General features: G+C 39.5%; 1 protein-coding gene across 2 annotated transcripts in view; it reads right to left on the reverse strand.

The window, feature by feature from the left end:
• iqsec3a (IQ motif and Sec7 domain ArfGEF 3a) overlaps positions 1-17,491 on the reverse strand; it is a 145,316-nt gene that overhangs the window by 67,430 nt on the left and 60,395 nt on the right. For both annotated transcript variants that reach the window (XM_079868555.1, XM_079868554.1), the window contains exon 4: positions 7,484-8,703. In XM_079868555.1, the coding sequence (XP_079724681.1) occupies positions 7,484-8,703 (1,220 nt within the window). The remainder of the gene's footprint in view (positions 1-7,483; positions 8,704-17,491) is intronic.

Here is a 17,491-nt window from a genome sequence, read left to right on the forward strand (position 1 = left end):
GTTATTAAAAATTGACCCCCAAAAATATTTGAAAATGTAAAACATTATTCATTGACAAAACTGTTCCAAAGAAGAAATCAATTATATGGGTTTTGAACAAGAAGAGGGTAGATGAGAGTAAATGACATCATCAAAATTTTCATTTTTGGGCGAACTATTTCTTGAATGACAGTTGAAGCTGAGTTATTTGAGGGATATAGCCATATGTTCAAAATGATCACAGTAGTTTTCTTTATTTAAAAGAAATCTGATGAGCCGGTGGAAAATAAACAGCCTCCCATTCAACTTGGCAGGCAGTATATAGCCCTCCCAGCTGATTCAAAATCAAGTGCACACATACATTCACACCCATAAAACAGATGTATTCCCTCTGTTACTTTTTACCGTGTATATTGCCACCATCAATGCAGGGCAAAGAAGGTTTCATATGGTGAAGATGGAAAACAAATTTGTAGATTTTGCACCTTTCCTTTTGCAAGATGGACAAAGAGCTGTTGTGCGTAGATGCAAGCCTATTTGCAAGTTATGTAAGCTACCACGTCAGGAACACACTGTTAGATGCTGTTTGAAAATGTGAATTTAAAGAAAAAAAAAAATTCACTCATGACTCAGATCTACTCCTTTATTTGCCTGTGCTATTACATGCACACAATTACTTTCAGTACAAAATGCATTCATTAAAAGGTAAAAACAATGCGTTTCACCATAGATGCTGAGACAACAATGAAAGGGAAATCATGGAGATCTTTTATGGTGTACTAAAGAAAAGCAGTACTTAATCTGAATGAGCTTTTAACTTTTTAAAGCCATATTCCGCCAGTGGATTTTTATAGCTGATGAAGAACTTTTAATTAGGCTCTCTATCTTCAGAGTATGGCAATGCTTTAAAGGAACTACAAATTACCCTGAAGTGCCACTGCAAGGTCATGGGGAAATAAATGCAGAAGTAAGGGTAAAAGTCATCTATTTCTTCAATTATTGGGGTGGGATCTTCAATTTTCTTTTAAAATAGATGGTAAAATAGAAAAGAGGAGACAGAACAGCAAACCAACTTTATATTAAGTCCTTTAATTACATTTAATGTAATTACAATTTATGTAATTACATCTCTAAATACACTATTGAACCTTACCTTACACCTTAACCCAGCCTTAAACCCAACCATACCATGAAACTTGTCCCTAACCTTACCCACATCCCACCCCAATAGCAGCAAAAGTGTTTTCCATTACAACTTGTACACAACTTGTATACAACTTGTCACATTGAATAGTAAGTGTCAAAACACCATTAAACATGTTGCATTCTCAGCATTGCCACAAGGGGAGCCATTTTGTGCAAAAAAAAGTAAAGAGAACATCATGATGCAAACAATCAGGAGATCCTTACCTCCGTGTTCACGTCCCATCCCTAATTACAATACGCATGAGTTCTGCTTTGGGGTGCTTGGGGGAAGAGCATGCCCCCCTTGAGTACGAGCATGGCGAGTGTGAGCACTGTGAGCTGTTCTCACTGCTCAACATCTGTCCCTTAATCGAGGTGGTGAATCGTGCAGTGGCCAGGTTACAGCTAGACTGGCCACAAGAACAAGAGACCCACAAGTGCTCAAAGTTAGAAGACAGATTTCTGTCCAGTGGCCAAGGGGACTGGCCAGAGCGACGGTCTCTCACCTTTTTCGAGGACCTCCATGAGGAGTTAAATTGTTCATGAGGGAAACCATATTCATTGCGTGTCTTTGTGTTCTCGATGTCGACTTATTCGACTATCGTGAGCGCATGGGCACATGCTTATATGATGCCTCAGGTGGAAGAAATGCCTGCTATCTCTCCCCTAAAAGAGCTCAACGCCATTGAATAAGCCAGCACTCCCCACCAAGCCATGCAGACTAAGCAGACGGCCCGTTTTATCAGCCATTCTATGTCGGCTTTGGTTGCCATGGAGAGGCATCTGTGGCTAAACCTCATGGGCATCAAGGACAGGGACAAAGTGTTTCTACTTGCAGAGGGAGGCCCAGAAGCAGAGTGTGGTGAGGTGTGTGAGGAGGCCAGATTTAAGGACCATCATCTCCGCAGAGAAAAGGTCCTGAGGCTTTTGCACCCAAGTCCATGGTGGTGTGCCCCCTCGGGAATGGGTGCGTAATAATACATCAAGTAGCTCCTTCCCAACATCCTCACGACACCGTTGTTCCATCCCTGCTCCACGGTGATACCTTTGGGCCTTCTACACATGAGACCATTTCCATTGTGGCTTAGAGCCAAGGGATTTAATCCAAGGGCCTTTCCCCAGAGGCAAAGGTCTATGCGCCGAAGGTTTTGTACCCTTTCTATGTGGCTCAGACCCCGAATCCTCACCTTGGACCCCACTCTAGCCGTGTGTTGTTGTCGCAAGATGCTAATGACAGACGCTTTCCGTACAGACTGGGGTGTGGTCTTAGATGACCATTCAGCCCAAGAGATCTAGATCTAGGTCATCATCTCGATTGGTACATCAATTGCCTCAAATTGATGTCTGTATTTCTAGCCCTGAAGTACTTCCTCCAGCAGCTAAGGAGCTACCGTGTCCTAGTGCGGGTGGACAATACTACAGTGGTCATCTACATAAATCGCCAAGGTGGACTGCGTTCGTGGAATCAGGCTAGTGCGGCAGGATCTGCTTTGGGCTCAGGACAAGTTCCTATCCCTCAGGGCGATTTACATTCCTGGGCATATGAATGTTGAACTCCACCCTGAGGTAGCCAGAGGTGGGCACAGTGCCCCCTCTACTTCTCTCTGAATCACCCAGCCCCCCTGGGTCTGGACGCCATGGCCCATGGATGGCTAAGAATGCGTCTTATGTTTCCACCGATCGCACTGCTCCCGGGAGTCCTGGCCAAGGTCTGTCAACAAGGGTCTTCCCTTTTATTGGTAGCAACTTGTTGGCCGACCAGAGTTTGGTTCTAAGATCTAATATCCTTCCTCAATGGCTCATCTTGGGCGATTCCAATCAGGAGGGACCTTCTGTCTCAGGCCCAGGGGACAATATTTCATCCCTGGCATGAGCTTTGGAACCTTCATGTTTAGCCCCTGAAGGGGACCAGCAAAGAGATGCTGGGCTTCCAGTTGATGTAGAACAGACTATTGTGCCATAGACCAATCCACTAGAAGAATTTATGCCCTTAAATGTTGTGTCTTTGAAAGGTAGTGTACTGCCAGATTGTTTCAGTGGTGGAGCTTCTGCAGAAAAAGTTGTCAACAGGCACATGTCCCGCTACTCTCAGGGTATTGGTCGCCACCATATCAGCTTGTCACATCATGATCGACGGGGCTCCAATGGGGAAACACCCTCTGATCGCCCGCTTCATTTGTGGAGCTAGGCAGCTGAGGCCTCTCATCAAAGTGAAGCTGGTCGAGACCCCTTTTGAGCCACTAGAGTCAGCTCCTGTCAAGCTAAAGATTGGGGATTTGCAGGCTCTGCCGATCTAGTCTGGATTGGTGAAGGCTTTTTGCCTTCCACCTTCCTAAAGTAAAATTTTCTACTGTGCATCCGGTCATTATTGAAGCCTTCTGTCCTCCGCCGTCCACAAGGCCAGAGCAGGAGAAACTCAATTTACTGTTTCCAGTTTGTGCTCTCCAGACTTACGTCCACTGCACTAGCCAGTGGCATAATTCAGAACAACTTTTCATTTGCTATGGGGGCTGCAACCGGGGGGGACAGCGGCACAATGTACAACGGCACAAGCAAACAATGTCACATTGGGTGAGGGATGCCATTGCCCTAGCCTATGAGGCGTTGACAAGCGTGGACCGGTAAGCATATACAGTATTTTACTTATATATTTTGTGCAACCCATTTGAATTTTATTGAGAATGTAGTAAAACGCTACAGAGAGCATGATCTAAAACGGCCACTAAAAAGACTGATGAAAAAAAGGGAAAACATCATCCTGCACCAACATAAATTAGAAAGCTTTTTCTATTGAATTTATTGTGGTGAATTTTGAGTAGTTGTAGAATTTATAATAGATAATTGTTAAGGGAATAGATTTTTTACTAAAGATTTATATTGCAACTGTGGCATGTTGTAGCTATAGTTTCTAAATGCGTAGGTTGCTATTTTTCATAACAAATGCTATAGATAAAAAAAGAAAGAAAAAAGTTAACATTGGCCTAAGCAATAGTAATGAGGAGCCAACAATATTCTTACTTGTAATTAAATCCTTATAGTAACAAATGCTATAGTTAAACAATTACAAGTACTATGTTAGTTTTAAGGCCGAGCACAAGTTAGAAAGAGCTATGGAGAAAATGGACCTTCTTGAATTATCGACTAAACAATTGTTTTCCCCATGTGTAAAATGTGTTCCGCTATCACAGATATTAGGAAAAATATATTATAAGTAAATATAGTTTGACTTCCCATTGCACTTTTGGCCAATTTGGCTACTTTAAGGCTACTTTACACTTCAACCCCCCGATTCAACCTTTCCCATCATGCTCCTCTGTGATGTTTTGCGTACAGAGAGCTCTTATCAAACTCTGCCTCAGTCACTCTTGGCTGAACATAGACAATACACATGCGGGAGCAGAATTTTAATTGGTAGCGATGTGACACTGCAGAAATAAAGCCAATAAGATTTGTAAAGTGGAGCTGCATTTCTCCAGCTTTGAATTACAGATGTCCTTGTTGGAATGGTGTATGTGGAAGATATGACAGTTACAAGAGCAGACAGTTACTTTGTATGTTAATATTACTGAAATTAATACAAGAGGTAAATAGAAAAAGAAAGAGAGACATCTCTTTTGAAAACTCAAATTAGTAGATAATGAAGTAAAACAATAGAAAATGAATAAACAGCTGTAAAACTAATTAAAATCTCAATATGATACACAAAATACACAAATTAAATACACATTAAATTAATTTATATTTATATACAAATTGTTGTGAAAATATTCACACAAGAAAAAAAAAAATATATATATATATTTGTGTTTACCTATCACATTCATCTTAGAAACTGCAATTTTACTTGAATTTACTCTATACACAAGCTTTACAATTTCTAATCAGGCACTTATTGTAGCATCTGATTTCTGGCACTGCAGCAAAATAATGTCTGAATGCCTTGAGGGAGATTGCCATATTGCAGTCATGCATGAATTTTGGAAATTATGTTCCTTGCTAGTAAACTGACATAATCTTGATGTTATCTAATCCTTATAAAATCCATTATGTATGAATAAAAGAACAAACTGGTCCTGTATTAAAAAATAAAATCTGAACAAAACATGTTAAAATTAGGTTTCGGTGAAATGAGCTTGAGGAAATTAGCCAGAAGTTATTTGGATCAAAAAATACATACAGAATGGAGATAATTGCTATATGTAATTAGGTATAACAATAAGGAATGCAGGAAACAGGATAGAGATGAGATCTTACCCTGCTATAAAGATCTTTGCTATTAATAGTAAAATAATAGAATATTAAATATAGCTGCCTGCAGCAATTACATTTTATAACTTTTGAATAGTTGGTGGTCAATATGTATGTGGACATTATGACAATGATACCTACTGTATAAAGCAGTGTTTCCCAAACTTGTTGGACCCCCCAACCACAATACAATTTGTTTGTCACCCTCATCTGACACACCTGATTCAACTCATCAGCTCATTAGAAGGGAGTGCAAGAACTAAATTGTGTGCGTCTGAAAATGAAGACATCCAAATTGGGGCCTCTAGGATGGAGGCACTGCTATAGAGTTTAGAGTCAGGATGCAAAAACATTGTTGACATGGTGTTTACGCCAATGACTTCATTAAAGCTACACTGTGTGGGACTTTCTTTTATATGACTACCAACTGAATATTACTTTCTAGCCCCTCCCATTCCGAAGCCGTTTTAACTCCTACGGTGGCCGTATTATTTCAAATCTGCCGGCAGTCATGAGTAATCTCCCCTTCGCATTCGTCACGGAGCCACTGAGTGTAAAAACGCGAAAGGCAAATCTTGAATTTCCAGGTATGTCCCTCTTTGTCTAATGTATTTTCAAGATGGATGCGCAACATGGCTTCCGCCATTCGAGCGACGTATGTATTCTAAATTGCAGATTATACACTTACGAGAATACTTAATTAGTTGTGATTACACATTAATGAGAATGTATAATTTTGAAAGAACAAAGTGTTTTTTGCTAAAAATCAACTTACAATATTACACAGTGTAGCTTTAAGGTATATCTGAAAAGTGACATTGAACACTAAAAGGCAAAATATAGAAGAAATCCATACAGTTACAGTTCTAGGGGCTGCCATAGACTCCCATCCAGAAATGGTGAAAACAGAAGTAGAAAACTTATAAACAATATGTGCCTACTAGGGATGCTCATTTCGGTTAATTTTCCCGACCGACAACCGCCGATCTTTATCCGAGTATTAACCATTAACTGATAAGATTATAATATTGAATTGGCATTAAATAAAAATAAAATGACCCATTAAAAATACAAACCATTTTGTTTGTTTATTCGCCGTGCATCGCATCTTCTCCCTGATAACATGGAGGGCAGTTTGTTGCCCTCCATCAATCGATGCTTGTGGATGTTTGCTTCGCAAGTGATATTGCATTGTACTTGCACTACTTGTACGGTATTATTTTAATACCGCGTAGCAGAATTTGCAAGTAACTTCGTCACCCTTTCTGTCGAAATGGTCCCACACAGTACTTCTTTTCACTTGCTTCATTATGCATGCTCAGCGAAATTATGTCTGTAGGCACGTGTGGTTGCGCGTATCGTTGCACCCCATGAGTTAACAAATATAGGCTATATAGTATTTTTTTTAACCATGCAGCTAACAAAAAAAAAAAAAAAAGCAGAAAAAAAAAAAAAAAAAAAACTTTTAACTGATAGTATTAATCGGTCAATTTTTAACTTTCGGTTAATGGTTAAACGGTCAATATGAGCATCCCTAGTGTCTACACCTACAATGCTTGGCCACAAAATATTTTTCCCCGCATTTGCTCATCATTTTCCTTATATATCTCTTCCTCATGCACACATAAAAACTATAACCCAGATAAACACCATAGTCTAGTTATTGTAGTGTGCTATACAATTATTAGACAAAGTCTAACTTTTAAAATGTCTTCATGTTTTCGATGGAGTTAGATGAGATTAGGGAAAAGGGAATGAGACAGCACTTTGAATAAAAGCAGTGCTATTAATAGCGTCAGACAAACCCAAGGTGACAGGCATCAGGGAGGGGGTGTTAGCCACAGCTGGAGACAGAATTGGATGACAGGAGTGAGACAGGGAAGTGAGACAGAGAAAGACTGGGATGTAGAGAGTTTTGAAAAGAAGCTATATTAGTGATAGGAGAGGACAACTTGATATATGGAGAGAGAAAATGGTTTTATAGCCTAAAATTTCTGGCATTAGTCACTTTAAGCAAATGTGATGTCAAGGGCCCTTATGATTGGAGATAAAAGGTTCTCATGGTACTCACATGTTGAAGAGGTTTAGACCAATACGATATAGGCGTTTTCGCATGACGTCAGTGGAGAGGGTAGGAGATTTGCAACTGGTTGGGTTTTCGCAGTGGTACCTGGGCAAGCTAAGAATCATGGCCTGTAAAGCTTCTTTGGACGAGACCTCTGAAGTTGACCGGGCCGACGTGGATGTACTGCTGCTACTCATCTGCTCTGAGCTGTTGTCCGCTGTGTCTGACTCAATACGTTTAGCTTCCAAAACTTCTACAATTGGGGTGACTGGTTTCTCTGCAACCTCTGGTGGAGACAAGGTTTCAGAGGTTATTGCTGTCTGTGCTGGAATTGCTGGTTCTGGAAGTTCCTGTTTGTCCAGCACCAGAGGTGGTAGATCCTCCCCAAGTTCCTCCTCACTTGGTGGAGGGGCTGGGAAGTCGCCATCTGGTATTTCCTCAACATCCAACTCTGGAGGTGGAGGAGCTGGATCCTGGGGAGATGGTGGTGGCTGTCCTTGTTGAGGTTGTTCATTTGCATAATTAAACACAGGTTGCTGTGGACTCTCAGTAATTACGGTCCCCTGCTGGACACAATTACCAAGAGAAACAGAAGTGGAGGACTCCATAACGGAAGAGGACATGCGAAAGTTCTGGCTATCAATTTGAACTGTTACATCCCGGAAGGCCATCATCAGCTTGCTGGCACTCCGGGCCATATTCTCAGAGTTGTCCACTTGGCCAGTTCCGCTATGGAATGTGGCAGGGTCTGTGAGGCCACCTTCACTGACTGTCCCTGCCAACCCAGATTTATCACCAGCTGTACTAAATGCCTCTGAGCTAAACTGGTAGGTGCCACCTTCTTGGAGTGAACACATGGTCTTCATGCTCCAGTTGCTAAGTGCATCATCGATGGATTTAGCAAGAGACTGGACTTGCTCATTGAAAGAATCTTCAAGATCAGTGAGGGAGCCACCCACTGTGGTGGGCAGGGATGGGGACCGGACAAGGGGGATACTTGCTAAATTGCAGCCTTCAGCCAGCGCCCGTTCAGCTGAGATACCCTCTGTATTTTGCACCCGCACTTTTCGCAGGGAGATACGGCGTGGCAAACGACTTTCAAGGAGGGAGTTTCGGATCTTCTCAAAGTTTTTGCTGAGCTGATACTGGCGAAAGGCTGTCTGAATCTTGCAAGCGGCGCGCCGTGAGATGAGGTGGCCCCCATATTTGTGCTCTAACATTTCGATCTGAAAAGAAAGAGATGAGAAACGATGTCAGATAAGGCAACATTATGACAATCACAGAAAAATACCCACAGTAAGAGATGACAGCGTGAAATTAAATCAATAACAAGACTGACTACAGATTGCTAAATATCATGACATGCTGAGACAAACCAATTTTCCAGTCTTCGACTTGTCGTTCATGCAAAAATTCTTGAAATATGCCAATATGCCAATACACTGTATACAACAACCAAAGCAATTACCTCACCATGAATAAAAGTCTTGAAGCGGTGCATTTCCAGTTGGGTTAACTAGACTACATTATATGCTTTGGGCATTAAAAACTGCTTCACTCACTCCAACATTAATTTTGAATAAACATTTGATTAAATAATTTGTGGAGGTGAAAGTGTAGATAATACAGTCAAACTGTGATTTGACCTTGCAGGACAAGAAGAACTTGTGTAGTACATGATAATTTTGTCTAGACATTTACACAGCCAAAACTTTGATATAGCTACACTCATTCTTGAGATTATTTTTCCAGCTTGTGTCCCTTGAAAAAGGACATACTCTGGGAGCTGTTTGGCCGAAAATCAACAAGCACTTTCAGAAATTATTCGATTTTGAGTACCAATGTGGTCAGAACAGTTTGGCTTTGCCTGCCACCATCCATCTATTTTCCAAATCGCTTGTCCTATGTAGGGTCAAGAGGATACTGTAGCTAATCCCATTGTCTCGGGCCATAGGCAGTGAAACACCATAGGCAGTGGCCAGTCAATCACACGGCTTATTTAGCTGAAATGACAGAGTGCGGCATGCAACGTGCCATTTACGCACAAGACATTTCCTGCCATTAGGGGCATATTAGCCACTGTCATCTTCTCCAATCATTTGGTTCTCTCTGCCTCTAATCATTGTCTAATAGACTGTGGCATCTAAAGCACATTTCAGTTAAAAATAAGATGATAAATGACTTTATTTTGCGAAGAAATTAAATGATCTTGTTTGTCACATTTTTGTATTATTATTTCACGAGTTCACCCTTACATCAATTAAACAGAGTAAAGATTATGCGTATTTGGCGTGCTGTCCGGGGGAGGGCTCCGAGCTCGGAAATTTTGCCCGACTAGAAGCGAGGAGATGGGGTGGTGGAGTGTTGCTGTTAAACTGTCAACGAACGGAGGTAAATTTGCAGTATATATACACCTCTTACCTCGTTGATTGGGTTGATTAACAGAGTGTGGTCCACTCGTGTCTAATTAGGTTTGATTGTCTGAATGTGCTCCACATGTGTTTAATTAGGTTTAATTATCTGAACGTGCTCCTCCCGAACTTTGTTAATAAAACATCATTAAGATTGACAGATTTGTGCTGCATGCTCCAGCCTTAGATTTCACTTTAAATGTCCCAGAAGGGGAGTGATGGACCAGTAAAAGCTACAACATTAAGGGCCCTATTTTAACGATCTAAGCACATGGTCTAAAGCGCAGGGCGCAAGTTCACTTAGGGCGTGTCCTAGTTTAACGACGGGAAATATGGTCGGTGTGCCAGGCGCATGGTCTTAAAGGATTGTCCCTATTCTCATAATGAGTAATGGGTGTGTTTTGGGATTTACGTGTGTTAAACCAATCATAGTCTCATCTCCCATTCCCATGGCAGATTCGCCATTTACAAGATGGAATTTGATAGTGGAAAGACCGAACGCGTCTCCAGAGCACAAACGGAACTGCTCGTGTGCGAGGTAAAAGTGCACAAGCAGACCATCTACGGGACAAGCCGGATTCCACCATATTTTTATGTACACTTTTATGTACACAATAATAATCTTTTACATTGTAATCTTTTTATTTTAAATATTTAGCATGTTTGTGTGCTGCTGTGCGTCCCTGTTTGTTTAATAAGCAGAGTGTACGCGCGTTGTGGACCCGCCTATAAGTGTAAGATAGGGCCCTAAAAGTGAAGTTGGCATTGGAGCTTTGGTTTTGGCTGCTAAACTAGATTCAAATTTCACTTTTGTTCATCACAGCAAGATTAGGGCATTACGGTATAACCAGACAGCAACTCTGACTTCATAAGATTCCATTTGTAGTCCCAATATTACTTTCTATGCTGAGGGTAAGAGTATTCATTTGTACAAACAATATTTGGATTCTTTGGTTTGAAAGTGAATTCAAGACTCTAACTGATATCTGAAGCTGGATTTCACCAGCTAGTCTCCTTTTGTGTTTCCATCAGCTGTCAGTGGCCTTGTCCTTTCCTGGGTGAGCTCAGATTAGAGGTCATTCAAGTCCTACCGTTTCAAAACGTTCTGATAAGACAGAGTGAGCTGATGCAATCAGTCACTGTTACAGATTCAAACTCCCTGAGAGAAGTTTGAATAACACCAGAAAGCCATCTTATCTTAGCAATCTACATTTGTCTCAGACTAGGTTAGAAAGGAGATATATGTCTGGGGAATATTAAGTTCTGAATAGGGCCTGAGTTTCTTTTCAGAAAAAGCTATGAGCTGGGAACTCTACTGCCTTCAACCCTCCTAGGTAGTTTATAACCTGCCTTTAATATTCATTATTAAATGTTCCATTGGTGCAGATGTACAACAATGGACCCTCTCTTCAGAAGTACATTTCAACCTTAAATGAAAGACTTGTTGCAACAAATCAGACTGTATTCGAGCATAACACCTCAGACCTGGATCTTAATTGAAAGCAAGGGATGAAATAGCAGTTGTAGCCTTGGACACATGATGGGTTTTCAAAAAGGATGCCACCATTTCCAATGTATTTTTTATTTTATTTTTTATTTTTTATGTGCTTTGAAATATGATGGTGTATAAATCAAAATTGGTGCCACTGTTTCACAGACCAGATATATCTGACCATCAGTGCTATTCATTTTTTAGAGCTCTTGGAAAGGAAAGGAAAAGAAATGACAGAATAGTTGAAACGCAACAAGATGACAAAGAGAGTGAGAGGAAACAGAGACAAATTCGATTGCTGGGATCACAAAAAAACACTGATCGCCATAACCCTAAGGTGTGGAAAGAACACCATGGAAAAACAAGTCCGTAACAGAGCAGGGGCATGAAAGAGGGTGAGAGCATAAGACAAAGAGACAAGAAAGCGTGTAACGAATGCAGTCCTGCTGCAAATCCACCCATTAACCAGCTGTCAGGTCCGTTCCCGATCACTTCACTAAGCGGCGCCGGGGAGAGAGATCATTCCGAAACCACTGCAGCCGTAAAGGATGGAGGTATAGCAATGACACTACTCCCTATCAACTCAGCCCAGGCAAATCAGACTTGACAGCTGGATCAGCACTCTGTCCACGCTCACTTTTTCACTATCCCAGCAGAAAATGACATATCATACATATCCAAATAAGACAGGCCTACATAAACTACACAAGAAAGGTGATAGAGACAGGTGTTAAACAGAAATCCTACGATAATGTTAAAATCCTACCCTAACTAGACCCCTATGTGATTCCCCTGGCTGAAAGAACTTTTTGGGGTATTCCATTTGTTTTCTTGTTAGAAATCCTAAAATATACCAGTAATTCATCAAAGCTAAAAATGTGTGAAATTAAACACCTTGTCAATTTGTTTTGATTATAGCTTCCAATTAGAAATCCGACAAGTTAGCCGGCTAATCTAGCATACTCTAAGCAAGATATTGATAATGTAATATTGAAATCAATGGGCACCCACTAGAAAAGGCTCAATTGATCTTAGCTGCTTTCTGTCACATATCTGTTCATATTTTGGTGCTTGACATTAGTTTCTCATTTGCATTGATTTGTGTCTCAAGGATACATGTATATTTATGAGGGCATCAGCATAAGACAGGATAATCAAAGGTCTCATTGGGAAGTTAGGCATACCTTCATTAGCATAAAGAGGCAATCACACAGAAGAGGTGCTGTAGTAGTTATCTATGGAACCATCAGCCTCTGAGAGATCGTGTCTAGAGTCACTAAAGCCAGATTATCAGCACTCAGACACCCTCTGAGGGAGCTGACTTTGCTGACAGTGGATCATGGCTCAAAGCATTTAGCTGAGCATTTCAGCCTTGTCAGTCAGGATAGTTCTTAAAGGATAGAAACCATTGAAAAAAAGCAATAAATGCACACACCTGTGACCGCATTGAAATTCCTAATAGATGTTCCCACACAGCTTGTTGGAATTACCATAATTACAAGATCTTTTTTTTTTTAAAGCATCCACGTCCCAGCATTATTGCTGTTGTTGTAGATTATTTCTGCTCCTGCTGCTGCAGAGCAAGTACAGGGACTTGCTAATACAAACACTGATATGCTGCACAAATAGTATAACATTACCTGCAGCAGATCTATACAGGTGGAGCTGGGGAAGGTGGAGGGTTTCAGAGGAACTTTGAAAGTGTGCTGCAAACTGCTATAGCAAATGCTAAACTGCTGTATAAATGTGAAACAGCTTGTGCCAAGTAAAGTGATGTAAATGTCATTAGGTTGCATCAAGGACCCATCAGTCTGCGCCATCTTGAGTTTTATAGCAGAACTTGGTATATACTTATACTTTTAGTGATGATATATTTTTATACTTATATTAATTGTAGATTTTGGGGGTATTATATCTAAAAATCATTGTGAGAGATATCAAAATGTGACTATATATATATATATATATATATATATATATATATATATATATATATATATATATATATTTGCAAGAATGAAAAAATATATATATATCATATCAATACATATTCTAAAAGACTTCTCAATTACTTGTATTATTGTTATTTGTTTATTTATTTTCTTTTTTTAGAAATAAAGTTGGAGATATTCATCTAATAATAGATTTGGATCTGAGGGGAAAAAAAGAAATAGCTTCAGATGCGTGTCATGAAAATTACACACATACCAAAAATGACTAAAGATGATCCCAAAAGGGCTTTACTGTGCCCACTTCTCAAAATATTAATCTCAGACTGGTTAAAAAAATTTCAGAAACGCTGTAACCAAGATAGGAGAGGGAACACAGGATAAGATCTATTTTCACTGTTTTCAGCACCCATGTCATCAAATTTGCTAATCCACCTTTTTAGTTTTTTGAAGCATCAGCAGTTCAGGGACGCGACTGCACGTAAACACATCAAACTTTCCTGCGTGTCGCTGCTTGGAAAGTCTGTCAGAAAGTTTTGCAGAGGGGATTCGGATTAGTTCTATTTATAAAACGGTAGGCTGAGATATGGACAAATTTCTCATGAATACCCATTTTTCATTAGCATGGGTTTCTCTGAGTGATTATAGTAAGAGGAAGTTCAAACTAATGCACTGCATGCTAAAGATTATCTGCAATGCTGGGAGAAAAAAAAAAAAGAAGATAAACAGTGTTTGATTTCTACTTCAAGACCGATGCCCTGGCCTTCGTGGAAGTCTCTGGGGCACTTGTGAAAACCAATTACTATAAGAGAAGACAGGAATTCTCTAGAAAGGGTTGTGAACATGATCAGTCAGTAATGTCCTAATCCTGAGTGGCATTGGACATAAGTTCTAGCAAGCTGACTAATATGTGTCAATGAAGACCTGGAGTAAAGCACTCTACTGAATAAACTTGTTTAACAGCCAGCTGATTGTATTCATAAATACATGACATGAAAAATTAAATGCATTTATATTTAATGGTAATGCATATAATCGCTAACTAATGGGCACTTACAGATCTACTGTTGTAATTTTATCAGCATTTTTCAGCATATATCTGTATAAGCCTATGCATCAAAATGCCAGCAGTCTCAGCTGATAATTTGTCAGCGCTGGGAGTTGGACATTTTATGTGTTAACAAAGCTATAATAGTACACTTTGAACTTGTGCAAGCACAGGACACTCAGATACAAGTGTAATGGCAAAAAGATTGAGAATATCCGAGCTGATTCTGCTGGTTAAGTAATTTCTCCCGGATGACATATTGGTGGTGAAGTGTGAATAGCAATGTATTAAGCACAGCTGTGGCTTTCTGACTCCAATATTCGCAATATAGCTTAAAATTTGCTGGTAACACTATATTTCGCTAGTCCACTTTAGACATTCTACTAACTATAAGTAACTTTGCAACTACATGTCAACTACCAGTCATTAGAGTATTAGTAGACTATCTGCTTAATATCTGGTCACACTTTACTTTGATGCTCCCCAACAGATATTTTACTGACTATAAGCACCTTTGCAAATATGTCAACTTATTCTACAAGCCCTAACCCTAACCTAACATTCTTTTGATTAAATTTAAGCAAAACAAAAGGACTCATGTTTACTTCCACAAGCCGTCACATATTTGCGAGCTTGCAGCGGGAATCTCTTAAGTGAGAACGAACATTTTATAGCTTACAGGCTTCAGTACGTCGTCCGCCTGCATCGTCTTCTGGGATTTCTAATGGTTAGATTCTCTCAAGTCTGCATTCGATGCATACTCGATGTCAAGAACACATCCAGGCACATCCATGTGTTACTTGCGTTCTTGAGTATTGGAATTGAACTTCAATGGTTGAAGATGACGTAGTGCGAGAACACAAGAATGCATGATCGAACGGACTTTTAGTTTTTCTGTTTTTCCTGTCTGTCTCCTTGGTTGTCATGGTTTTGAAGTATGTTTTCATTTGCTGTCATGGTTACTCATTATTTGATTGATTAGCCTCACCACTTGTTTCCTTCCTCAGTTAGCCTGACTATAGGCTATATAGTCCTTAGTTTTAGTTGTTCTTTGTCCATTTTCGTAAGTTGTTTAGTGGTTTGATTTTTGTTATGAAAAGTTGCTGCTGTGCTTAGATCCTGCCTCAACTCTTCATTCCTGCAACCACTGCTGACACTAAGCAAGATAAAGGTGCATTTGTGTTTCAGATAAATCTGTGTACATGTGTGTGAGAGAGAGAGAGAGAGAGAGAGAGAGAGAGAGAGAGAGAGAGAGAGAGAGAGAGAGAGAGAGAGAGAGAGAGATGCTAGTATTCTCTAGTACTAATCCGCAGTGTCAGACTCTGCACCCTTATCTGCCTTCAGGAGAGATTTCACACTTCTACAGACAGAAGATCAATAGCATAATGCCGACACACAAAGAACCGTAAAAGTGAATGCATATACTCTACTTCTCAAGCTCAAATTCTGGCACACACACACACACACACACACACACACACACGTCTTTTCATAGCACCGTGTCTTACACTGCAGCCACATTCATATCAACACATTGATTTCAGTACAACCACATGACCACAGCTGGATTGGTAATCTGGCATACCGGGCATTTTCCCTGTGGGCTGACACTTTCTATGACGTGATAAACAGTGCAAGTGGCTTAATTCAGATTTAACTCAGAATTTTGTTTTATACAGTCGTGTGATTTTGGAACATTACAGTTTCTGTGGTGAATCTAGCTGAAAACAGCCGCGACCATGTAAATACATGATGAGGTAAATTGGAAATCACCAATAGACACAACTACAAGCTTGTCAATCCAGCACCACCACCTTTATAGTAATTTATCTTGTAGCTATTAACAGTGAAGAAATAATGTGTTTTGGCAGTCACTTAGATTAGGGGCCAATTCTCACTATTAACTAATTATTAACTATGACTTTTGACTCAATTAACTCCTAATTACTGCTTATTAATAGTTAGTAAGGTAGTAAATGATTAAAGGATGTAGAATATGATCATGCAGAATAAGGCATTAATATGAGCTTTATAAGTACTAATAAACAGCCAATATCCTAGTAATATTGATGCAAAAAATAAAAATAAAAAAAACTAGTTAATAGTGAGAATTGGACTCTAAACTAAATGGTTACTGTTTTGGCAAAAATATATTTATTAAAAATGTTGCTAATATTACTTGAGTTAAATATTGTGGAAAAAATTTCCGTATTAGCCACCCATTGTATTGAATATGGTTTTACCTGTGTCTACCATGATCTAACAGTTAAATAAAACTACAGTTAAACTCTGGAACCGTGGTAAATTACATTAGGGCAATTGAAGTATAATTTAACAAAATAGCTTTAAAGCCTATAGGTCCCATGAATTAAGGACAAGCTTTTGTTTTATGAATTATAGTTCTAATGAATTTTAATTGAAGTAAAAGGTTAATTCAATGAGAGCCTCATGAAAGATAGATATCAGTGTCTTACATAAATTAGGTGTTAACTCTTCACAAATGTTATTGTTTTTAAAGGGATATTTCAACCCAAAATGTCATCATTTACCCACCCTAATGTCATTCCAAACCTAAAGGAAAATCATTTGAGTCTGTTTTGTTTTGTCCATAAAATAGAAGTCAAGGGCAACCTAACCATAATGATTTGGCTGCCAACATTCTTCAAAATATCTTCTTTTGTGTTTCACAGAAGAAAGAAAGTCATACAGGTTTGTAATGACATGAGGGCGAGTAGCATTGCAGTAAATTTACTTTACGGCATCCTAGCTCAAAATCAGTGTTTTACTGTCAAGTGCATTTCTATGTGACAAAAGTGCAATATTAAATTTGTTAACTGCATTTGCAGTAAATTCAATAATATCTATCACTATTTGTCCCTTTCGTAGTTTTATTTATTCATTTATTCCAATTTAAAGACCTAACCCAACCAAAAACATTCACGGGGGAACTCGTGGGCCAGATGGGCTGGATTTTAGCCCCAGTCCAACCCTGCACATGCCACTCATTATGACTATATTGCCATGCCCTATTTGCTATTACATGAAATTGTATCATCATTTTACTTATAATCAGCTTACTTAACTTATAATTATAATCAGCCTACTGCCATGACA

Source organism: Squalius cephalus (assembly GCF_949319135.1).
Source record: "Squalius cephalus genome assembly, chromosome: 4".
Classification (NCBI taxonomy): Eukaryota; Metazoa; Chordata; class Actinopteri; order Cypriniformes; family Leuciscidae; genus Squalius; species Squalius cephalus.